At 43.5% G+C, this 25780-nt stretch overlaps 1 protein-coding gene across 1 annotated transcript in view; it reads left to right on the forward strand.

The window, feature by feature from the left end:
- The first annotated feature begins 2260 nt into the window (after window positions 1–2260).
- LOC121877826 (lactosylceramide 1,3-N-acetyl-beta-D-glucosaminyltransferase A-like) overlaps window positions 2261–25780 on the forward strand; it is a 93448-nt gene continuing 69928 nt past the window's right edge. The window contains 1 exon segment of the mRNA XM_042383710.1: window positions 2261–2977. Within this exon segment, the coding sequence (XP_042239644.1) occupies window positions 2903–2977 (75 nt within the window). The 5' untranslated portion in view covers window positions 2261–2902.

Here is a 25780-nt window from a genome sequence, read left to right on the forward strand (position 1 = left end):
AAAGTAGTCAGTATACTAGGTCTAGATTGGTGTGGAGAAATGGTGAGTGAGGGAAGGGGTGTGATGGGGGAGGGCGGAGTGAGGGAAGGGGTGTGATGAGGGAAGGGGGAGGGTGGGAGGGAGGGAAGGGGTGTGATGGGGGGAGGGGTGGAGAGGGAAGGGGTGTGATGAGGGAGGGTGGAGGAGGGAAGGGGTGTGATGGGGAGGGTGGAGAGGGAAGGTGGAATGGGGGAGGGGGTGAGAGAGGCGAGGGTAGGATGGGGAGAGAGGAGGGGTGGGGATGGGGAGGGGTGAGAGAGGCGAGTGGGTGGGATGGGGATGAGAGGGAGGGTGAGAGAAAACGTTATTGTGAGGAGTATGACAATGTTAGTGTGTGTGTGTGTGTGTGTGTGTGTGTGTCACCTCGTATACCGTTGGCCCAGTACAAAAACTCTTCTGTTCTAATTCATGTAGGTAATCACGCCGGCCGCCATATAAGCTGCGACAATAATGACATAATATTAATGCACGGAGAGTTACCTTATATTAAAACGTCAGGTAAACAATAATATATTTCAGAAGTTATCTAAGACCAGACATATAAGTACACACGGTATTAAAAGGTGAAGAAGTCTCCCAGGTTCTCAGGTGGTCGTAAGGTTGATAAGTGTCTCACCTGGAGATTAGAGAACGTATTTAATGAAGGTAAAGTAACCAGGTAGAGTAATTTACTCACGGCGGTATATTTTATTATTTCCTGTCTACAAGCGACAACTGTTGTCAAATTCCTCGTGTTGTCATACTAAGAGTGTTGTCATATTAAGAGTGTTGTCATACTAACATTGTTGTCATACTACAAATATTGTCGACTTAACAGTGATGTCATAATATTAGTGTGGTCATAATAACAATGTTTCCGTCTTATTGTTGAAGTTTACAAGACACAATATTTGTCACACTACCAATATTATCATACCAGTGTCGTCACGTTACCAGTGTCTAGCCGCAGTTTAAGTGAGACATAACCTCGACACATCTCCAGTTTGGGTAAATTATAACCTACGATCGCTACCGACTCTCAGACCAGACTAACACCACCAATACAGTATGTGTGTGAGTCCTCAGGTTCACTCCTCCAGGACCTGTTATTAATGTGGTCCACGGCTGATGCAGGTTGCTCGTGGGAGAGAGAAACATAACACTACATTTATTTTTTGTGACGCTTGGATCAAGTTTTCCACTAATGTTCGCCAGATGTACATTACACACACACACACACCTGCATTTACTACCGTGTGAGCGGAAACTGCATCTCTTCATTGAATCTATATTATGATGTTTTTCCTTAACACAAATGAAATTCGAAATTGAACACAAAATATATATAAACTTCCGACGTCTTCGGTCATTTATTTTACTCTAAGAATTTATTTCACTAATCAGTCAGTCAGTGAAGGAGTTATCTTCATGTCTGAGGGTCGGCAACCATGGCCCCCACCGTGATCTCTCCGGGGACCACAAGTCTTAGTTTTAGTCATCATCCACCCCTGGTCTCTGGCTCTCCTATACACATTATTACCTTCATCACTAGCATCTCATCCCTAAATATAGTATGACCAACTTATCTCAAGAATAAGATAATTTATTTAATATTATCTAAGTTTATTTACAACTATTTAACCTATTTAAGCTAATGCTAGTTAACTGGGTTTATCTAACACATGTTAACTTTACTTAATACTAATTAACTTTGTTTACCTAATACCACCAAGCTTTGTTTACCTAATACCACCTAACTTTGTTTACCTAACACCAACTAATACTACAGTGTAATATAATCTATAAATATCTCTGGCAGTGACTCACATATTTACATTTAATATTTGAGTGACTCTTCAACAGCAGCTGGAGGTGCTGTTTAGTTTAGGTCAGCGGGAGGTAAACACCAGTCTTCTTGGCTGGCAGCGTCGCGCATATAACAGTGGTGTTGCCTCCTGGTATACGGTGGAGCGTGGCCCATAACTCTACATGGTGCCACTCTTTAGTTCACTTGCCTTCAACGTGTATCTGTCGTCGGCGAAATTTGTCTAGTAAACTGCACTACTTAACCAATATTACTGTCCTCACTCCCAGCTCTAACGCGGCACTGCCTGGCACCTGCCATGGGGTTGGGTGGCTGGGGGGTGTAGGTAAGGGTGCCGCGAGGGCCAGTACAGGTGAGAGGATACGGGGGGGTGGGGGGGAGGCTATTACATTGACTCAGTGAGCAGTAGAGCGCCAGGCGCCGCCACGGTGTGACGTGTGTTGTGCCGCTCTCGTCCCCGCCTGCCTGCTTGTGTGGCGGCGGACAGCCTCACTCCAGAGTCGCCTCCGTCTTCAAGTCTCCCACACGCGACCATGGCCACACCTGAGCCTTCGTCTGGTGTGCTGCCTCCTGGGGCTACATAATATATATAAAGTAGCCCTGTCTGGAGTGTAGTCTTCGAGGAGAAGTGAATAAATTGACTAAAATAGCACTGCGATGAAAACACACAAAGTGTCTACTGTGTAAAATATTGACACGTCTGGTACACAGAGTCAGAATTCACCTTATGGCCTACATGTAACGTGATGTCAAACACTTGGTGATAATCTACACCATAATAAATAACAAAATTGTGTGATATATTTTGTGATGATACAGCGAGGGAAACAAAGGCACAAGTAGAAGACAATAATTGGTGCTTTAGTGAGGGATTTGTTTTACTGAAAAGTTGGATGTGTTTATAACACAACAACGGGGAAATCTTACACCAGTACCAAGTGTGTTGGGCTGGCAGGACTCTTCCCCTCAGCGCCATGATGCTGCAGCTGACGGCGGAAGGATCTATCACCTGCAGACAACTCTTGTGTTCCTCTTAGTTATGACAGTTGGTGTGCCAACATGAAGTTCTTGTTCAGGAAGAAGTGGAAACGTGGCAAGACTTACTCGGAGAAGCTTCCCTGGGTCGTTATACAGGTAAGACAAGTGACCGTGTATGGTGGCTGGGTAAATGGGTCCCAGTCCTGGTGGGCCCCAACTCTGACGGGCCCCAATCCTGATAGACCCAAATTGAATCTAACTATTAGCGCAAGAGTACAGTTCAAATTCACCCTAATCGTAATAGGCCTTTATCCTAATGGCTAGGTCAGGTTGGGTACCATCTTAGGACGAGAGCCCTTTGACCCATGACCCTATATTTACTTCAATAACATCTTCCAGCACTGCCCGGTGAGGTAGGCAGGTCTGTGTTGTATTAACTTCAGCTGACACTCGCCAGTAACACCACGATGACGCTGTACCTTCAGGGAGCTCCTCCAGGCAACACTCCATCTACCTCGTGTTGGTCGCTTCATCTTGCACTAGTCATCTCGACAATATGTAGTTATTGTATTAAAACTGTATCACTGTGTATTATACTTCGTACTTGTTACGTTTAGCCATGTTGGGCTAGTTATTTCCATTAACAACATAATTTATGAATAAAATAGCATCGTCGTATCAACTAGCTCGTGTGTATTACTTGCTGTAGTGTACTGTAATAGTTGCATCAGCGATGATATAGTGTGGAGAAGATTGTATCGCTCTATTTCTTTACTCATGTTAACTAATTGCTGCACCGGAGTGACTCGTCATCTAATTGAAGGCATAATCTGAAGAGTAAAACTTTACCTTTAGATCAAGACCGTAGTAATGGAGCACCAATGTAAACAAGACGATCGTAATGATGCACCAATGTAAACAAAGTCACCGACGAGCTACACTGTTACCCCAAGACCTTAGATTGTAGAGAGAAGATAAATTGTTTACCGTTCTGTGGTCAGCAGGTGAAGCTGTTCACTTGCTATAAAAAACTGTGTACTTGGTTAAAAACGTGGGTGGGTGTTGACAGAGAGCGGAGCTGTATGCGTGACGGCCGCTTGACTCGGGAGACTTTTGCGTCTCATATTTCTAAGCTTTAGTGAGTGAGTGTTGTAAAGAGAAGGTAAACGCCATCTTCCTTTAACATGAACAACGGTAAATATATTGTGACGCTTGTGATCGATAACTTCAATATATTCCTGATATATCGGAAGTTCGCTTTGATGTGCCCGCGGGAACAATTATAATAAGTATACTATATTACTATAAGCTATTAGTAAACAGCCTCAGTACTAACTATACACAAACTCATAACTGGTAAAGTATTTCTAGCATTACCCTGAAAATCTGAAATATTTAAATCGTGTTATAATTCCGAAACAAAAAACGTTCGTAAAGAAGTATCGAAATTTCGGTATTAATAAAACTCTTTTTGTTGGATAATTAAATGTTATGTGTAAGAAAATAAAAGAAACCAGAAACTACCATTGACTTACCTTACACACTTCTCACTGAGCTTAATGGTATATTATATTAACTCTGATTTTAACTTACATTTACTAATATTAACCTAACCTAACCCACGGCCACGAGTATAAATGTTAGAGAAAACGATACAAACTTCGTCACAGAGTAAACACTGATATCAACACCTCAACAGCGGCCAAACACAATAAAGACGCTAAGTAAAGGACTAAACAAAAAAAAACAATAAGCAGAAAGTAAACAACCATAAAATCACTCGAAATGTATATATTTGATGAAAAAAAACCCTCACTATAGACCACAACCCACCGATGCCTTCTACTCACAATGACAATTTTCCCGCCAACTCCAAGTAAGAAATCGCTACTCAGGCACAGTGTCCAGAATAAACCCTCAACACAGACTGTAAGTTATGACCCCAGGAGAAAGGTATTCAATCCACACAACCACACCACCAGGCAACCAAGTCACCGGCTACACACAACCACACCACCAGGCCACCAAGTCACCGGCTACACATAACCACACCACCAGGCCACCAAGACGGATGTGCTTGGATCTCGCCTGGGAGGTTGTGGGCCGTCAACACCTGCAACCAGAACACTTGTAAACTCTTGAGCGCAGTCTTGACTCTTGGAGCATCTTTCCCTCTCTGTGGTGCAGCTGACACGAGAGTTCTAAGTCCTGTAAGACACAACTTCTCATGCATAACTGTACCAGCTAAAGTACCCCGAGGTTTCTGTGCTTTACTGTACTACCTAACCATCAATGTACAGTATATGGCTAGTCTTGGAGGTCACTGTGGCTCGTAACTCCTCTTGGGTTACTATGGCTCGCAACTCATCTCGGAGGTCCTCTTAGTAATTCTATTGGGATCTTCGAGCCTTCACCGAGACAGCGTCGTTACAGCTGTTTTTGATTATAAATTAAGGGCCTCCAGCTGCCAGGGGTTATTAAGCTCCTCGCACACGTCTTAGTGCCTTACCACGGAGAAAATTAAAAACATTAACAAGCCACAAAGCCTTAGAGACGTGATATAAAGGTAGGATGCACTTAAGGCTACACTGAGATCTGTTGTGGTCGTGAGGCGAATTAACTCTCGGGGGTTTACTGAGCAGGCAGAATTCTTTTAAGTTGCTTTACCACTGAGGAGGATTAGGACGGCACAAAACAACGCCACTCTTAATACCGACGCCACGACCTAAGGTACAGTAGGTGTAATAAGCAGGAACGATATTTATGACAACGTTAAAGAGACTTGAGGCTGCTAAATAAGGCCTCACTGATGACCGGTTCTTGCTGTTATTCTGGTAATTATTTATGTCGATGTGAGGAATGACACTCTAATTATTTCTATCTGAGACTTAGAGATGGTGGTTATTATTGTGGGGGTGGAGGGATGGTGAGCTGGAGGGATGGTGATCTGGAGGGATAGAGAGGTGGAGGGGTGGAAGGATGGAGGGGTGGAGGTATGGTGAGCTGGAGGGATAGAGAGGTGGAGGGGTGGAAGGATGGAGGGGTGGAGGTATGGTGAGCTGGAGGGATAGAGAGGTGGAGGGGTGGAAGGATGGAGGGTGGAGGTATGGTGAGCTGGAGGGATAGAGAGGTGGAGGGGTGGAAGGATGGAGGGGTGGAGGTATGGTGAGCTGGAGGGATAGAGAGGTGGAGGGGTGGAGGGATGGAGGGGTGGAGGGATAGAGGGGTGAAGAGAGAGAGAGAGAAAATGGAGGGATTGAGAGATGGAAATGAGAGTTTACAGAGATATAACAATAAACGGAGGTAAGGACAACAAACACACTACCACCACTGGAACACACGACAAACACACGACAAACACACGACAAACACACGACAAACACCAACTGGCGTAACTCAAAAAAGTAGCCACAAGACAAATCCTTTCAATATCTCTATACGAAAACAGCGAAAAATACATTAATTCCAAAGGTATACATTGATTTCAGTGAAGATTTTTTTCCTCGATATCATTGCATCTAACTCCTAAATATTCAGATAACCAATCAGAAGGAAGGTATCACACTCCGCCTTGAAACTAAGGGGCATCAGCCAATCACGATTGAGACTCTAATTAATGGTCGGCATCCTATAATTTTGTCCTTTTGAGGAATACCTATGTCGATTTTATTTGTGTGTGTGTGTCCATTCGCATACTCTTGAGCCTGTGTATGTGTGTGCGTGTGTGTGTTTACGTGTGTGTGTGTGTTTGTATGTGTTTGCATGTGTGTTTACGTGTGTGTGTACTCAAAGCTTCACCAGACAATTGGTCGGCCACAGACACACTCAGCACACCGCCACCACACACGAGGCAGAAGACAACTGAGTGTAATGAACACTTACGTCCACAGCTGAGAGCTATAGATCCCTCGAGGTGTCCAACCCAACGTGCATCACAGTCCACGTAGAAAGAGTCAGTGTGTTCGGAAAGTCAGTCCCTGGATAGCCGAATGGATGAGAGTGTGTTAAAGATTGTTCGAACACAAACGTGGAGTGGTTAGGAAGATTTATGACGGCACGGTTTAAGGCAAAGGGAGCGAGAGGGAGACAGAGAAAGAGAATGGTCATATATTACGAGTGAGTTTAGTGAGGTCAAGGGGTGTTATGTTAGATGAGGGTGAAATAGTTATTGGATCGCTCACAGTGAAGACGTTGTATAGTGGCGAACATGACCGACCCTGACGACTCAGTTACACAGTCATGAAAAAATCTGTGAAAAATGGGAGAATATTTATTTTATTCACTTTTTGACGAACCAATTTAAATTCTGTTCACATTATTTATTTTAATTAATTCTTTTTGTCCCCAAGATGGTGACGTTGGCATCTTCTGTACTGTAGTTGTTTCTTATTGAATAGAATAATATGACTATGATTGAAAAATACCTGGAATTATAGGATGGTACTTTTTTTTATTTAGTGGACAGAAATAAAATTATGTAGCTATTATGAGAATATAAATACATTTTCGATTTTTAAAAATAAGTAAAACAGAAATTTTAATATTCATTTGTTGAACTGAAAAGGATAAGTTGAAAACACTGAAAATTTTTGGGAAACTTTTCTTTTTCTTTTTTTTTTATTTAACAGAAAGAAAATTGTTCATCATGCTAATGAAAATAATTGTTTGCCAGTAAGTGACCCAAATAACTGGTATTTTACGTTAGCCTTGTGAAGTCTTTCTCTCAGTGAACTTCAGTCTAGTATTTTTCATACACAGAGTATCTGTCCGGCGACCAAGGTTATTGTGCTGTGCGTAACAGCCTTGGACGGTCCTTGTTGAACCTCTACCCAGAGCTCCAGCTAATTCTCCCCTGTACTGTAATACCTGAGGTGGGGTGAAGATGCTGGTGGACACTAAACACAGCAGCTACAGATATATTTGAAGAAGAAAAAATTCAACCTTTACTATTTTAACACATCTTGGCCTGGATGATGACAGCATTTGGTGATATACTGTACAGAACATGGCTGACTCACCGACTGTCTTCTTCACATTTCAGCTCTGAATTGGGCTGCCACCGTAGTAGTTACTGGCAACAGTTACAACTTTATTGTCTCTCAACTATACATAAGAGACTCTCACGCTGACCTAGATCAAAAAGATTCTCTCTCCTGTTTTTTCTATATTTGTTTCTTTGACATCCGGTTCGATTCTCGTGGAGTGTTAAAGTTATTAGCTTATGATTTGTTATATATATATATATATATATATATATATATATATATATATATATATATATATATATATATATATATATATATATATATATACTTCATGTTGGCTTGTATTGTACTGGTGGCAACATTTCCGTGACTACTCGGAATCCTTGAGGCAACCTTTGGTTTCCTTCTTTCCCACAATAGCTGAGAAAGTTATTAGGAAAGCCATTTACGCAGCCCGAGTCTCCTGACGGTGGTGGCGGTGTACTGTAGCCAATACTCACCGCCCATCACCAGCACCAGCCAACCTTCGCTTTGGGAACATTGTTAAACATTTTCTGTGTTTACACACAATTAAGAAATAATTAAACATTTTACGAAATAATGTGGTCGAACAATTATATACCGTTACAGTAAAAGATATACCGGCATGCAAAATATATTTATCTTTTTCGTTGCAGTAATGTGAAGGTGAAAAAAGACATTGGCATACTGTAGGTGAAGAGCAGCACAAGGAAAGTATAGACAAAATTACTTAAATTATGAAGAACAGACAAAATAGCGATAGTCGTGGACTGTTAGATATTAAACAAAGCATATGTTATACAGTACATTTATATAAAAACTAAAAATTACTTGTGTCACAGCTTACTAATTGCGTCTTCCCAATGGGATTTTGGTGTGAGACTATGGCTTCACTTTGAGGTTATGCACGATGGTGTGTGTGTGTGTAATAAAATAATAATAATAATAATAATAATAATAATAATAATAATAATAATAATAATAAAAATGATAATAATAATAATAATAATAATAATGTCACTACATGTCTCTCCAATAGGTGTTTTGGTAATCAGAATTCTCAAAGATTCGTATGTTAACATTTTCCCTTTGATGGTACCAAAGATGCTATACTGTATGAGGATGGTACACTCCAATGGCTGAATGCGTTTACCCCCCAATGTGGCGCCGCTAAGTGGCCGCTGTGTATAAAACACATGCACCTTACATGATATTGTGCGATAACACCAGATTATTCAACTTTAGATATCTAGGAATAATTTCTCAAGGCAACATATTGATTATTTTGTAGTGAAAATAATTATTTGCCTACTAAAACCTAGTCTTAAATTTTCAGCAATACATTGTGTAGTTTTGAAGCTGTACTTTTATAAATATTGGTCGTCAATAAACTAGCGAGCACAATATAAGATGTGAAAAAGTGGTGTCACTACCAACTCTGTTATCAACTTGTAAACACTGTGATGTTCCTTATATCACCACTAAATGGCCGTATATTTAGAAAAACTATAATAAAATGCATTGGTTACCTGTCTACGATATTTTTATTCATATTAAATGGTGTAAAGCTGTAGCTACCACCATCCCTCTTACAGAAGAACTGAAGGGAGAATATTCCTTTAAGTAGGCAAATAATTATATTGTACTTCAAAATAATCAATGTGTTGCTTTGAGAAATTTTTCCTAGATATCTAAAGTTGGATGACAATAACCTACTAACTATTATATACTGTAAGGTGAACTGATAACCTTACCTGGGATAACTCTCCTTTGGTCGACAGCCTTGTCTAGTTATTAACACTATTAGTCTTATTAAGTGATATTAAGATCATATAAACAAGCTCTAGGTCTCTTTTACGGAGAGGAGCAGTAGGAGGTGACAGACAACACGAGAGAGAAACGGAAGAGCTGGTAGAAGAGACTCGAAAGCAACGCAGTGTAAAGGGAAGAGAGGAAGACTTAGTGAACATCAGCTCCTCCTCACAGCACCTCCCCACAGCACCTCCCCACAGCACCTCCTCACAGCACCTCACCATAGCACCTCCTCACAGCACCTCACCACAGCACCTCCTCACAGCATCTTTACTTTCAATACAGAGAGAATACGATGACCAAAACAGACCCATAAGCCAGATCACAAAATACAATATTAACAAACTTCGATATTCTGTCCGTACTGCACAACACCTGAGCACCCAAGATCATTCTGTACGGGTAGCTAAAGTGATTTCTGCGCCGTCAGGGTGTGGGTGAGGGGAAGAGGGAGGAAGGAGAGGGCCGTCCGCTTCAGGGTGATAAGGCGACATATTAGGGCTGTGAACGTCCCCTTAATATATCATTACTTCGTCTCCGAGTGAGTGAGCTACAGCCCCTGTCTCTCTATCTCTCTCTCTCTCTCTGGGGGACGAAGTACTGTACCTTATAGTTAGTGATTGGAGCGTTAAATGAAGGAGTGGCCACGAGAGAAGGCCACTCTACCAGGCCAGCAGGATGAAAGGTAGTATGGGGTGATTAAAGGAGAAAGGGAGGGTAGTGTGGGAGAGAGGGGGGGAGCGAGGGAGGTACTGTGAGAGTGAAGGAGGAGGAGGTACTAGTGAGGTGAAGGAGGGAGGGAGGTACTGTAGGAGGTGAAGGAGGAGGAGGTAGTTTAGTGAGGTGATGAGGAGGAGGTACTGTAGTGAGGTGAAGGAGGGAAGGAGGGAGGTAGTTTAGTGAGGTGAAGGAGGGAAGGAGGGAGGAGTGAGGTGAAGGAGGGAAGGAGGGAGGAGTTTAGTGAGTGAAGGAGAAGGAGGGAGAGGTGAGGAAGGAGGAGGAGGAGGGGAGGTAGTTTAGTGAGGGAGGTGAGTGGGGAGGAGGAGGAGTATGTAGTGAGGTGAAGGAGGGAGGGAGGTACTGTGAGGTGAGAGGGAAGGAGGGAGGGAGGAGGAGGTAGTGAAGTGAAGGAGGAGGTGAGAGGGAGGACTGTAGTGAGGTGAAGGAGAGGGAGGGTTTAGTTAGTGTAGGTGAAGGGAAGGAAGGAGGGAGGGAGGGGAGGTGAGGAGGGAGGAGGGAGGTACTGTAGTGAGGTGAAGGAGGAGGAGGAGGTGGTGAGGAGGAGGGAGGAGGTAGTTTAGTGAGGTGAAGGAGGGAAGGAGGGAGGTAGTTTAGTGAGGTGAAGGAAGGAAGGAGGGAGGTACTGTAGTGAGGTAGTGAGAGGTGGACCAGTAGGAAGGAGGGAAGGAGGTACTTTAGTGAGGGTGAAGGGAGGAGGGAGGTGTAGTGAGGTGAAGGAGGAGGAGGAGGTACTGTAGTGAGGAAGGAGAGGAGGGAGGAAGTGAGGTGAGGGAGGGAGGGGAGGTACTGTAGTGAGGTGAAGGAGGGAGGGAGGCTGTAGTGAGGTGAAGGAGGAGGCTGTAGTGAGGTGAAGGAGGGAGGGAAGAGTGAGGAAGGAGGAAGGAGGTGAGGAGGTTAGTAGGTGAAGGAAGGAGGAGGAGGTGAAGGAGGGAGGGTAGTGAGGTGGGAGGGAGGTAGTTTAGTGAGGTGAAGGAGGGAGGGAGGTACTACTGAGGAGGTGAGGAGGAGGTAGTGGAAGGAGGAAGGAGGGAGGTAGTTTAGTGAGGTGAAGGAAGGAGGTGAAGGAGGGAGGAGTGAGTGAGGTGAAGGAGGAGGAGGCTGTAGTGAGGTGAAGGAGGGAGGAGGTGCTGAGTGAGGTGAAGGAGGAAGGAGGGAGGCTGTAGTGAGGTGAAGGAGGAGGAGGAGGTAGTTTAGTGAGGTGAAGGAAGGAGGGAGGAGGTGGTTTAGTGAGGTGAAGGAGGGAGGAGGCTGTAGTGAGGTGAAGGAGGAGAGGAAGTGAGGGGAGGGAGGTACTGGTGAGGTGAAGTGGGAGGAGGTGCTGTGTAGTGAGGTGAAGGAGGAGGGAGGTACTGTAGTGAGGTAGGTGAAGGAGGGAGGGAGGCACTGTAGTGAGGTGAAGGAGGGAGGGAGGCACTGTAGTGAGGTGAAGGAAGGAGGGAGCAGTTCACCTCACCATATATAGACACACTACAGGCGTATCATTACTCATCCTTCTCTCTCCCTCAGGTGTGTGTGTGTGTGTGTGTGTGTGTGTGCGCTAGTGAGCTTTGTTTTACATTTTTATTCTTATTTTCATTTAATTATATAAGTTTATTATTATTATTTTTATTATTATTATTATTATTATTATTATTATTATTATTATTATTATTATTATTATTATTATTATTATTATTGTTGTTGATGTTGGTGAGCAGGAAGGGGGGTTTCATATGCATGAGGCATGACGAAGTAAGGGATCTCACAGCAAATATGTTGAAGGAAATCTGCAACGATGTCACGGCAGACCCGACCCTTCTTCCACTGGACGGTGAGAATTTCCATCACAGGACTTCAAACACATCCAACGAAACCTGTGTGGACGTTAGTGCTCGGGGATTCTGGACACGAGGACAGCAAGCCTTCTTTGACAAAAGGATTTTCAACCCCATGGCCGCATGTTACCGTAACCTAGCTCTCAATGATGCACACAAGAGGAACGAGAATGACAAGATCAAGGCATATGGGGAGAGAATTCAGAACGTTGATCAAGGCAGCTTCACTCCTCTAGTGTTCACAACCTCTGGTGGGATGGGACCAAGTGCTAGATGTTTCTATGCAAGACTGGCCGAGGTGTTATCAGAACAGAAGCAGCAGCCCAGAAGTTATGTTGCAACCTGGTCGAGATATCGTATCGACTGCCCTTCTCTCTGCTGAGGTCTGCATTGCTTTACCTCAGGGGAAGGAGATTTTCGGCCCCAAAGCCGACAACAGTCGCAGATATTGACTATGAGGCAACAGTCATTGAATGCCGCATAGATCCGCGGCTCAACTAACTCAACACAGCTAGGGTAGCTACTGTTGTGTTAGGATATATGATTTTAAGGGAATGAAATGGCGGCGAAGGTGTGGCTATTGGGGGAGGCTGGAGGCTTTTTAAAAAAAGTAGTAGTTGTAGTAGTAGTAGTATTCAACACAGCTAGGATAGCTACTTATGTATTAGGAAATTTAATTTTAAGGTAATAAAATGGCGGCGAAGCTGTGGTTATTGGGGGAGGCTGGAGGCCATTGAAAAAAAAACAAAAGTAGTAATAGTAGTAGTCACTGAATGCCGCATAGATCTGCGGCTCAACTAACCAACACAGCTAGGATAGCTACTTATGTATTAGGAAATTTAATTTTAAGGTAATAAAATGGCGGCGAAGGTGTGGTTATTGGGGGAGGCTGGAGGCCACGTTTAAAAAAAATAAAAATAAATATTAGGAGTAGTAGTACTAGTAGTTACATCTATCATCACTCTTGGTTCTCCACATAACATCAACTCAACTGTCAACTTAATTTTAGTGTTAACCTTTTAAATCTAATTTTAACATTTAAACTGACATTAAACTTTTCTTGAGCTGGACTCACCCCGAGACAGTGAACTTGACCAGGACTCACCCCGAGACAGTGAACTTGACCTGGACTCACCCCGAGACAGTGAACCTGACCTGGACTCACCGTGAGACAGTGAACTTGACCTGGACTCACCCCGAGACAGTGAACTTGACCTGGACTCACCGTGAGACAGTGAACTTGACCTAGAATCACCCTTAGACAGTGAACTTGATCTGGATTAACCTGAAACAGTGAACTTGACCTGGACTCACCCTGAGACAGTGAACTTAGACAGTAGAATCACCCTTAGACAGTGAACTTGACCTGGACTCACCCTGAGACAGTGAACTTGACCTGGACTCACCCTTAGACAGTGAACTTGACCTAGAATCACCCTTGGACAGAGAACTTGACCTGGACTCACCCTGAGACAGTTAACTTGACCTGGACTCACCCTTAGACAGTGAACTTGACCTAGAATCACCCTTAGACAGTGAACTTGACCTGGACTCACCCCGAGACAGTGAACTTGACCTGGACTCACCCCGAGACAGTGAACTTGACCTGGACTCACCCCGAGACAGTGAACTTGACCTGGACTCACCGTGAGACAGTGAACTTGACCTGGACTCACCGTGAGACAGTGAACTTGACCTGGACTCACCCTTAGACAGTGAACTTGACCTAAAATCACCCTTAGACAGTGAACTTGACCTAGAATCACCCTTAGACAGTGAACTTGACCTGGACTCACCCTGAGACAGTGAACTTGACCTGGACTCACCGCGTGATAGTGAACTGTACTTTACCAACAGATCGTGACCAGATGCCTGACACCAATTACCTAGTCCCCGACACAGCAGTGGTTCAGGCTGGCCCCACCCACTAACTATTGGGTCAGTTCAACCTAACATTACGTGTCGGGTGAGGTCAGATCGGAGACAACAACTTTGTTTACCAGAGAAATAACAGGTTAAGTTGATAGGTCACCTGACGCTCTTGCCTCAGTGATAACTGTAGGTGTACCTGAGTAGTCTTCTTCTTCTTCTTCTTCTTCTTCTTCTTCTTCTTATTTTCCCTCTTCTTCTTCTTCTTCTTTTCCCTCCTCTTCATCTTCTTCTTCTTCTTCATCTTCTTCTTCTTCTTCTCCTTCTTCTTCTTCTTCTTCTCACTCTTCTTCTTCTTCTTCTTCTTCTTCTTCTTCTTCTCACTCTTCTTCTTCTTCTTCTTTTTCTTCTTCTTCTTCTTCTTCTTCTTCTTCTTCTTCTTCTCACTCTTCTTCTTCTTCTTCTTCTTCTTCTTCTTCTCCCTCTTCTTCTTCTTTTTCTTCTTCTTCTTCTTCTTCTTCTTCTTCTTCTTCTTCTTCTTCTTCTTCTTCGTTTCCTCATAATTATCATTTCTTTCTTATTTATTTTCTTCCATTTAATCATCATCACATCTTGTTGTGTGGGCAGTAGAGTGTTGTGTGGGCAGTAGACAGTTTTGTGTGGGCAGTAGACAGTGTTGTGTGGACAGTAGAGTGTTGAGTGGGCAGTAGACAGTTTTGTGTGGCCAGTAGACAGTGTTGTGTGGACAGTAGACAGTGTTGTGTGGGCAGTAGACAGTTTTGTGTGGACAGTAGACAGTGTTGTGTGGGCAGTAGAGTGTTGTGTGGGCAGTAGACAGTGTTGTGTGGACAGTAGACAGTGTTGTGTGGGCAGTAGAGTGTTGTGTGCGCAGTAGACAGTGTTGTGTGGGCAGTAGACAGTGTTGTGTGGACAGTAGACAGTGTTGTGTGGGCAGTAGACAGTTTTGTGTGGCCAGTAGACAGTGTTGTGTGGACAGTAGACAGTGTTGTGTGGGCAGTAGACAGTTTTGTGTGGCCAGTAGACAGTGTTGTGTGGACAGTAGACAGTGTTGTGTGGGCAGTAGAGTGTTGAGTGGGCAGTAGACAGTTTTGTGTGGGCAGTAGACAGTGTTGTGGGAGCAGTAGACAGTGTTATGTGGGCCTTTACTTTGGCCAATCCATCTTCCTGCCTTGGCCCACTGTCGACTTCCTATACCCACACTACCCGGCCAACAGCCACGGTCCTATGCCACGGCCCATGCCCGCCTTTCACCGGCCCACACCTTTCACTACACCCTCCCTTGGCCCACACCTTCCCGTCCAACACATTGAATCCTAAGTCTCGGCCCACACCAGGAAACCTTTCAGCCCACACACCACCCGGCCCATACCCTGACCCCCTTCCATCGGCCCATACCGTAAAGGACGTGAAGAAATCTGTTGCAACATTCTGGCTCATCATTATCAACAACTCACTCTGGTCGTGGTGTCCCATTTAACATTGTCCTAAGACTTAGAGGAATAATGACGTGAGGAATGTTACCTGGTGTGTGCTGATGACGTGAGGAATATTACCTGGTGTGTGTTGATGACGTGGGCAATATTACCTGGTGTGTGTTGATGACGTGAGCAATATTACCTGGTGTGTGTTGATGACGTGAGAAATATTACCTGGTGTTAGTCAATGACGTGAGGAGTATTATAAAATGTTTCTTGACGTCATGAAAAATATTACTCAAGACGGAAAACTGTCCAGAATTCTTCCTCACTTGGACGGGAGAATTAGGAAGACGAAGCATAACCTCTCAGGGGCATCCCATAACAAGCAAGGGATAAAAAGGAACACTGCGTATATATTAGAATAACTAATCGATGAATCCCTGTACCATTAAAGGCGTAAGCTATCTTTATACAACCAACATAACAGACGACTTACAGACAGAGAATTACCGACTCAAAAGATTCCAACAAGAGATATGAGAAAAAACAAAAAATGCAGACAGAGTAACATTAGTGATGTCTGGTTGGTTAATTCCACGTTGTGTATATGATTGACAGACGGGTTTGATGATATTGATTCTGGGGAAGTTTCATCGTCTGGCTGCTGCTGCTGCCCCGAGGAGAGAAAGAGCTCTGACCGGCCCAGCACCAGACCCCCCACCCTTCCGCATTACTTTGCTTGCCTGCCTGCCTGCCTCCCTTTCTCCCTCCCTCCCTCTTTCTTTTCCCGCCTGCCTCTCTCCCTCATTTCTTCCCTTCCTTCTCTCTTTCCCACCCCTCCTTCTCTCTTTCCCTCCCTTCCTCCCCTTCTTCCTTCCCTCTCTGCCTCCTTCCTTCCTTGTCTCCTTCCCTGCCTGCCTCACTCCGACACCAAACTCTCATCGTGAAAGTTCAGCGTCCTAGATATTCCAAGAGTTATAAGTCATCTGCACCTCCCGGACAGGAAAAAGATGACTACGATCGAGTCTTTATTCTTTCTTCGACATTTTCTGATGTATTGGGTGATAGAGGAAGGGAGACAATAAGAGGCGTTTTATATATGACAAACCTCTAATCATATTGCTTAGTAGTAAACCTTTCGATGAGTTTGATAATGCTTAGATAAATTAAAGCTACTGATAATTATTTTTCCTGTAATAGAATGTGTCCTATAGTTGAGAGACGTATTTTGTTTTGTCTAAAGGGGTGTGGCGGGACCCAGGTGGCGGGACCCAGGTGGCGGGTCCCAGGTGGCGGGTCCCAGGTAGCGGGTCCCAGGTGGCGGGTCCCAGGTAGCGGGTAAATTGGTAAAACCCATCTGTTGTACTCAATGATGGAGGCTAAGAGTGAAGTTCCAGGGTCAGCATGTCAGGTCAGGTTCAGATGACTCCTTACAATCTGAGGTACAATTGGTGGTGCCCTCGATGGCCTTCTGAGGTGTGTGTGTGTGTGTGTGTATGTGTGTGTCACTCCCTTGAAACTAGACCTTGTACTAAGACATCTTATGACCTCCAGAGTGCAGAAGAAAAACATAATATTTATGTTTTGTTTTTCGTTTTTCTACATAGTCTAAAGAACAATAAGAACTGGACGCTGGAGATCTCGCCCTAACACACGGGGTCCGTCTGCCTAGCTGGAGGACTTATGCCCCAAACACACAAAATGTTTAGTAACGCAGTTCATAAATACATTTTTTTAACTAACTGCAGAAGTAAAAAAAAAAATTAACTAGCCGCAACGAAGAGATCTAATGTTTATTCTGTTTTCAATTACATATTATTTCAAAATACTTATCATTATACAAGTTCCCAGTATTATCTGAATAAGAATCGTAGGAAAGAACAGAAAAAATGCGTTTAAGGTTTTACTGTTACTCGAATACGTTTCTTAATAAGGTTCCCTGCTTCCTGATGATCCAATTTGTATGCGAGTACGTCACTGGAGGATGACTTGACTCCGTTAGTGTCGAGGACCAGACCTTCAACGGGCTTCCTCAGGGTATGTAACTAACTATACTTAATGTTTTGTTTTTTTCTACCATGATGAGAGTCGTGGTTGTCGCTGCTGTAGGCGTTGACGAAGAACAGGTTGTACCGTTCTCGCGGCAGTGAAGAAAATGTTAATTGGTGTGAGTTATATCGCGTTCTAAGAAGCAGGTAGGAAGGCCACCCCATAAGTAGCTCTCCTTCGTGAGTACTGTACCTGCTGACCTGCTCGACACACCTGCTACACTTTTGTACCCAGGAGCAAGGAGAGTGTAGGTCGGTCAATAGCACCACACACACACACACACACACACACACACGCACATCTCGAGGCTCCTGAACCTACGCTCGGAATTCTGGTCTGATGACTATGTACAACACTCGACCTTCAGTGCTGTACTGGTGATCTAGACTGGTGACTGTCAGTACCATCACAACTATAACTGGTGACTGTCAGTACCATCACAACTATAACTGGTGACTGTCAGTACCATCACAACTATAACTGGTGACTGTCAGTACCATCACAACTATAACTGGTGACTGTCAGTACCATCACAACTATAACTGGTGACTGTCAGTACCATCACAACTATAACTGGTGACTGTCAGTACCATCACAACTATAACTGGTGACTGGTGACTGTCAGTACCATCACAACTATAACTGGTGACTGTGACTACCAGCTATAACTGGTGACTGTCAGTACCATCACAACTATAACTGGTGACTAATAGTACCATCACAACTATAACTGGTGACTGATAGTACCATCACAACTATGACTGGTGACTGTCAGTACCATCACAACTATAACTGGTGACTGTCAGTACCATTACAACTATAACTGGTGACTGTCAGTACCATCACAACTATAACTGGTGACTGTCAGAACCATCACAACTATAACTGGTGACTGTCAGTACCATCACAACTATAACTGGTGGTGACTATCAGAACCATCACAACTATAACTGGTGACTGTCAGTACCATCACAACTATAACTGGTGACTGTCAGTACCATCACAACTATATGGGCTGGAGTTTGGTAATGGACCCTGAACACTCCCTCAGCTGACCATGAAACAGCGGGGCGGAGTAGCCAGGATAGTGGAGGTAACCGGAGTGAACACCTGGCTGTGTAGTTCTCAGGTAGACACACATCCTTAATTGGTGATGGTTTCATACGACGGGTTTTACTTCCCTGCAGCGTTCATATGATGCTTCATTATGTCCTGTGTGTGTGTGTGTGTGTGTGTGTGTGTGTGTGTGTGTGTATGTGTGTGTGTGTGTGTGTAGCAAAGGCACGCATGCATAACTCGACACTATCAACCAGACCATCACGGTTCGTTTCCACCATATAAAATACAACAGACCAAAACATGAGAGGAGAATATTATTTGTGTACCTGAGTCACAAAAACTAATAACAGTGTCGTTGTGTTGTATATGGAGGTGGTGTGACGGCCCTTAAACACGGAGCATGAAGGCGTTTACCTCTCTCTGGTTCACGCTTATAAACAAATTCGAGAGTAAACGCTTCGAGCAACAACCTAAATACACTATAAAGAACACAAGGCTAGCGAGCGTCTCCAGCACCCAGGGACGCCACACCCGGGTGAAGTTACGAACACAGGATAGAGACGGATAGATATTTAGAGAAGAAACTTAACATAAATAATACTAATCCACACTCATAGAAAATGGATAGGTAATTGAAAATACAAAAATATTAATTTATCTATTTAAGGAATTTAATTATAATATATAGACTCATAATATACAAAGAGACAAAGACAGAACAGATAATATTTCAGTTTTTAAGATGTTAAAAAGTTCAATTTATATCCGACGACATCGTGTGAGAACTGCCAGATGATCTCACAGACACCTGACAAATACTCTTGATCACCTCAGTGTGGCTGGAACCTCTTGTCTAAGTAGTGTGAGGTTCTGTAATGTGAGGTTCTGTAGTGTGAGGTTCTGTAGTGTGAGGTTCTGAAAAGTGTCTACTGCACCTCGTCTTCACAGATTGCAGTTGGTGGTCCCGGTTCTGCTAGATAAAAGAACCGATTTCAGGATTTTATTGATCAAACTGTACAATACATCAGGTGTGGTATGTTGTGTGGAACGCGCGCGGTGTAATAGTGATGATCTGTACACCTAGTAGGCCACATAACCGAGACTGTGTGTGTCAGTAACTTACCGCACTTCAAGATCCAGCCAGACTTATTCGTAATGATAATAGAGTAATTTAGGGAGGGGAGCGTTCAAATACTCTCCCACGATTGTAAGAATGAGAGAAGAAGAATCGTGTCGTAACATAGAATAGATGATGGCAGTCCTCAGGCCAGACCACCTTCACCCACCTACTGGCAACATAGAAGTTCCATTAGCTTAAAAAAAAAAATCCAAGAAAAAAACAATACCTGGCAACTGTGCGCTACCTCTCATATAACAACAACCACAACCTTTTTAAAGTAACTATATGATACTGTTACATAGAAAGATAATTAACTAACATTTCTTAGTCATAGCAGACATTCTCGGAACTCAGTGATCCATGTAGTGCTAAATGTTATCTGAGGCGGCATAAGCCAAGGATAAACAGATATACAAATTATTATTCTTCAAAAGTGTGAATTATTTCTCCCTGTGATTATTCGACCGTTGTAATAAAACACAAAGCCTTATTGATCTATGTCACATTACGGTTTGTTTTGACTTTGCCTGGAACTGTTTAAGCCACACAGCCAAACAAGCGAGATAAACATTGGTAAACAACTTGCTTAAACAACAACGTCAAGAAGTTAAGAAAAATAACAGTGAAGGATAATAACAAAAAAAAAACAGAGAGAAAAATGTAAACAGAGGGGAAGAATTTGGATTGAATGTTTGAAAAATTAATCTCAAAATGAACGGGAGAGAGAGAGAGGGGGGGGAGGGAGAGAGAGAGAGAGAGAGAGAGTAAGGTGTGGGTGTATATGCCTCAGTCCAACACGAGCATAATTAGTGTGTTAAAGGCATAAGGTAAGGATGACCTCATACCTACAGGTGTAAGTGTGAGCATAGCCAAGATTTACAGCCATGAGCACGTCCAGAGTCTGACACTGGTTGGCACACTGTTCTGTTAACTCACTGCCAACTGTTTCTTCTTCTTCTTCTTCTTCCTCTTTTCATTCTTCTTCTTCTTCTTCTTCTTCTTCTTCTTCCTCTTCCTCTTTTCATTCTTCTTCTTCTTCTTCTTCTTTCTCTTTTCATTCTTCTTCTTCTTCTTCTTCTTCTTCTTCTTCTTTCTCTTTTCATTCTTCTTCTTCTTCTTCTTCTTCTTCTTCTTCTTCTTCTTTCTCTTTTCATTCTTCTTCTTCATCTTCTTCTTCTTCTTCTTCGCCTTCGTCTCCTTCTTCTTCGTGTTTTGTTTTCAAATACCGTCTTGCTGGTGTTCTTAGTGCTACTGTAGAACTTTTTATCATATGTTCAAGTTCAAAATATCGAAGAGCAGAGATACAATACTCTCTCTCTCTCTCTCTCTCTCTCTAAGCCAACTTATCGCTCGAGCTAGTTTTAAAGACACCAGTAATTATAGGTCATTATCCTTATGTCTTAATTACCGGAGAGATAATTATAGAGAGGGGAGGATGTAGGGAGGCGTGGAGGTAAACAGGTGAGGGAGGGAGGGAGAGAGAGAGGGAGGGTGGGAAGGGAGGGAGCGAGAGGGGAGGGGAGGGAAGGGAGGGAGCGAGAGAGGGAACGAGAGAGGGGGGAAGGGAAGGAGGGAGGGAGGGATGTATGTAAGCAAACTATCAAGCCTCCATCCTTATCCTCTCCCCCTCCACCGTCCATCCCCTCCACCCCTCCCTCCCCGCCCCTCCAACAGGTGTCAACACAGGTGAGTGTTGACTCAGTCTCCTCCATCTTGTTTGTGGCCCTCTACTCTGCTCCTCTAGTTATGACGTCACCGCTACCGCCATGACATCATCACTTATGGGGTAAACACAGTTCCTAAGCAGCAAGGATGACGGAAAGGATGGGAGGGTAGGATGGGATGAAAGGACACACACACACACGCACACACACACACACACACAGGTCTACCTCACATCCCCAGAGGGTGAAGGCTGACGCTACACTACACTACACTACACTACACTACACTATACCTCTACCACCTGTGTTATTGTGTGAGGATTATTTACACTCAAGTGTTTCTAATACGCCTGACACCGACTTTGGGTTCTCGGTATACAAGGAGGAGGTGTGGCCGGTACCGTGCTTTACTACCGTCACTTCCACGACTAGAGTCAGGTACCCTTTTCACAATTAGTTCGACTCGGGGTGCCCTGGATGCGAACCAGCGACCCTCAGGACAGGAGGCGAGTTCTGCATCCACTTATCCACCCTTAGATCAACAGGGTGACTTGCTCAGTGAGATGTCCACTAAACGTCTTCAATTCCTTCAGTGGTTCATTCTTCTATTTTAATATTTTATGTGTTCTTAATCCATTCTCCCTCTCTTCCTTCGTTTAGCCTTAAGTCACTCTCTTCCACTACCTCGTTTCTTCATCATCATCATCATCATCTTCATCATCATCCTCATCTGCCGGGTGATTGTCCAGTCGTCGTTAATCACTATTCATTATCTATTAACATCTCTTTCTCTTCTACCTCAAAGTCACATTCCTCCTCTGACATCATTCGTCGCGCGTGTGTGTGTGTGTCGTGAGCATCATTCATCACGCTGCTGCCTCCGTGGTGTGAGTGAGACATCAGACCCCCGACTCTCATGACGTGACCTCCTGGTGAGCCTGTATCTTTGTTTATGTCTCTGTCTCCCTGTCTATGTCATGCTGGTCCTGGCTATGTCACTGTCTATGTCCTACTAGGCCTGTTTCTGTCTATATCCTGGTAGGCCTATCTCTATCTATATCCTGGTGTACCTCTGTCTGTCTCTCAATCCTGCTAAGCTTCTTCCTCCCACCAGAAGAGCCCCCTACAACCCACCTACCACCTACTTCAGTAAGAGCCACCACCTCGTCCCACCTCCACTAACCTACTGTACTGCACACACACACACACACACACGCCACAGGTCGCCTCCTTCCCACGTGTTTACAACCATCAGTAAAGACTATAGACGTGAAGTATGTGTGGGCTCTCTGGCGCATCTCTCACGCTACTCTAAACATCACACAGCACATGGAAGTATTACCTCCAGATACAATACCACTGAAAGGTTCTCACGGCATCAGAGAACTGTGTATTACTTGTAACCTTTTTTTTTTTAGCTATATGATGTACTGTGAGTGGCCTAGATGTACACGTTCCAGATATTCACTTGAGGGTTAGTTAGTCTTGGTGAACTACATATTGCTGCATCTGCCCATTGTTTGTATTTGTCCAGTCGTCTCTTATATGATAGTCCAGATTGAGGAGTGAAGTTAATGATGACTTAACCTAACGTAGCTAATCTAACCTATATTAACTTAACCTAGCTTAATCTAACCTAATCTAAGCCATCGTAATTTAACCTAAAATATGCAAAGTTAACCAAACCTAAACTAACCTAAACTAAGCTAACCTAACCTATCCTAACCTAACCTAACCTATCTAATTGAACGGTATGTGAAGAATAGTGATTTCAATAGTAGGAATCTGTCCATATGATTTTTCCCAGGGGATTTTTTCCAGGGGGATTTTGTCCAGGGGGATTTGTCTAGGGGGATTTTGTCCAAGGGATTTTCTTCAGGGGGTTTTGTCCAGAGATATTCTGTCCAGTGGGTTTTGTCTAGGGAGATTTTGTCCAGGGAATTTTGTCAAGAGAGATTTTGTCCAGGGGATTTTCTTCAGGGGGGGATTTTGTCCGACTATGAATGGACTTTCACGCCATCTGCCAGAGAAGTGTATTGTATGTTTACAGCTGAGGATTATGACCAGTGAATCCTTTGTCACAGGCGAGAGAGAGAGAGAGGGGGGGAGGAGGGGAGGAGAGATAATAGAGAGAGAAGAGAGAATAAAAGATAGAGAATAGAAAAAGAGGAGAGAAAGAGCAGAGAAATGGGCAAACTGACAGAGAAAATAGACAGACAGAGAAACAGACAGTGACATACACACACACACACAGGGTGACTTAAACCCCACAAACACACACACACACACACACACACACACACACACACACACACACACACACACACACACACAAACACACACACACAAACACACACACACACACACACACACACACACACACACACACACACACACACACACACACACACACACACACACACACACACACACACACACACACACACACACACACACAGATCCGTGATATAAAGGAAGCCACGTTCAAGGAAGATTTCAACAGAGGCTGGGGCAGAGTCAGTGGCCTTCTTAGTAAATACTGGATGGTCCCTGAATCTCCCAACCCAGTGTGTTTATATATCAACTAAAGCAATGAAACACCTGGTTACTGGGTTGGGTTGGTGCTGGGTTGGGTTGGGTTGGGTTGGGTTGGTGCTGGGTTGGGTTGGGTTGTTTTTGTTAGGTTAGGTTAGGTTAGGTTATGTCGAAATTATACCCCAGTCTTGACCATAATAGAGAGAGAGAGAGAGAGAGAGAGAGAGGCTGATCTGTCAACATCTCGGCAGCATCATTGAGAGACAGCTGGTGTACGCACTTTATACCCCGACCCTGTGTACCTCTCACTGTGTACCTCTCACTGTGTACCTCTCACTGTGTACCTCTCACTGTATACCTCTCACTGTGTACCTCTCACTGTGTACCTCTCACTGTGTACCTCTCACTGTGTACCTCTCACTGTGTACCTCTCACTGTGTACCTCTCACTGTGTACCTCTCACTGTGTACCTCTCACTGCACCCCCACTGTGCACCCACTGTGTACCTCTCACTGTGTACCTCTCACTGTATACCTCTCACTGTGTACCTCTCACTGTGTACCTCTCACTGTGTACCTCTCACTGTGTACCTCTCACTGTATACCTCTCACTGTGTACCTCTCACTGTGTACCTCTCACTGTGTACCGTTATTATGCGTCAGATATGTTCTCACCCTCCTTCAATGTCTCTATCTATCTATCTATCTATCTATCTATCTATCTATCCATCTATCTATCTTAATATTACACAGAAAAAAAGATGAAACAGACACACAGGAAATAAACAAGACGGACCGTAATAAATAACAACAAAAGATTAAAGAAAATAAACAACCAAACAAAAGCAAAACAAACAATGAAAAAAATAAAAGTTGTTTTTTTTCTTTCTGCAGTAAATGGAGGTTGTGGTGGTGGAGGAGGAGAGGTTTGTGTTGGAGGAGGAGTTTGTGATGGAGACGGAGGTTTAGTGGAGGAGACGGAGCATTCGAGTCTGTTTTAAAATTTCCCGCCAAACTCTTATATTTACACTGAAGGTCCATTGTTATATCTCCGCTAATATATACAAACATAAATTATGTTAATGATCCTAAAGGTATTTTGAGAGCTTATCTAAGACGGTTATATAAATGATCTTTAGACACACACACACACACTTACACACTTACACACACACACACACACACACACACAGGTAACACCAGGAAGTGTGAGAGACTCGGGGTATCTCAAGTGAGCCTCGGGCGTGTGTCAACTGAAGAGCCTTTTTCTCTGATAAAGTGATAAAGCCTCTCTCTCTCTCTCTCTCTCTCTATTTACCCGGATTAGAGAAATAGACCATTATAGGGGGATTACATTATTGGGTTAAACAAGAAGATTATAGGATTATTGGCTTAGATTATAGAATAAAGATCATCAGAATACATGATTAGAAGATTAGATTATAGGATTATTGGAAGATTAGATTATACGATTATTAGAAGATTAGACTAGATGATTATAGATGACATTATGATTAGAGAATGACAAATAGAGAAAGAGAAAGGGAGAAAGAGAAAGAGAGAGAGAGAAATAGAGAGAGAGAAATAGAGAAATAAATAAAGAAAGAGACACAGAGAAAGAGAAAGAGAGAAAGAGAAATAGAGAAAGAGAAATAGACAAAGAAAAATAGAGAAATAAATAAAGAAAGAGACACAGAGAAAGAGAAAGAGAGAAAGAGAGAAAGAGAAAGAGAGAGAGAAATAGAGAAAGAGAAATAGAGAAAGAGAGAACTATGTGAACTCTATAACGAACAGGACCAGGGTGTCAGGCTCGTAAGAATTGGTGTTATCTAGATGGTGGTGTTGATAAGCT

The sequence above is a fragment of the Homarus americanus genome, unplaced genomic scaffold (assembly GCF_018991925.1).
Source record: "Homarus americanus isolate GMGI-L3 unplaced genomic scaffold, GMGI_Hamer_2.0 scaffold24523, whole genome shotgun sequence".
In the NCBI taxonomy this organism is placed as follows: Eukaryota; Metazoa; Arthropoda; class Malacostraca; order Decapoda; family Nephropidae; genus Homarus; species Homarus americanus.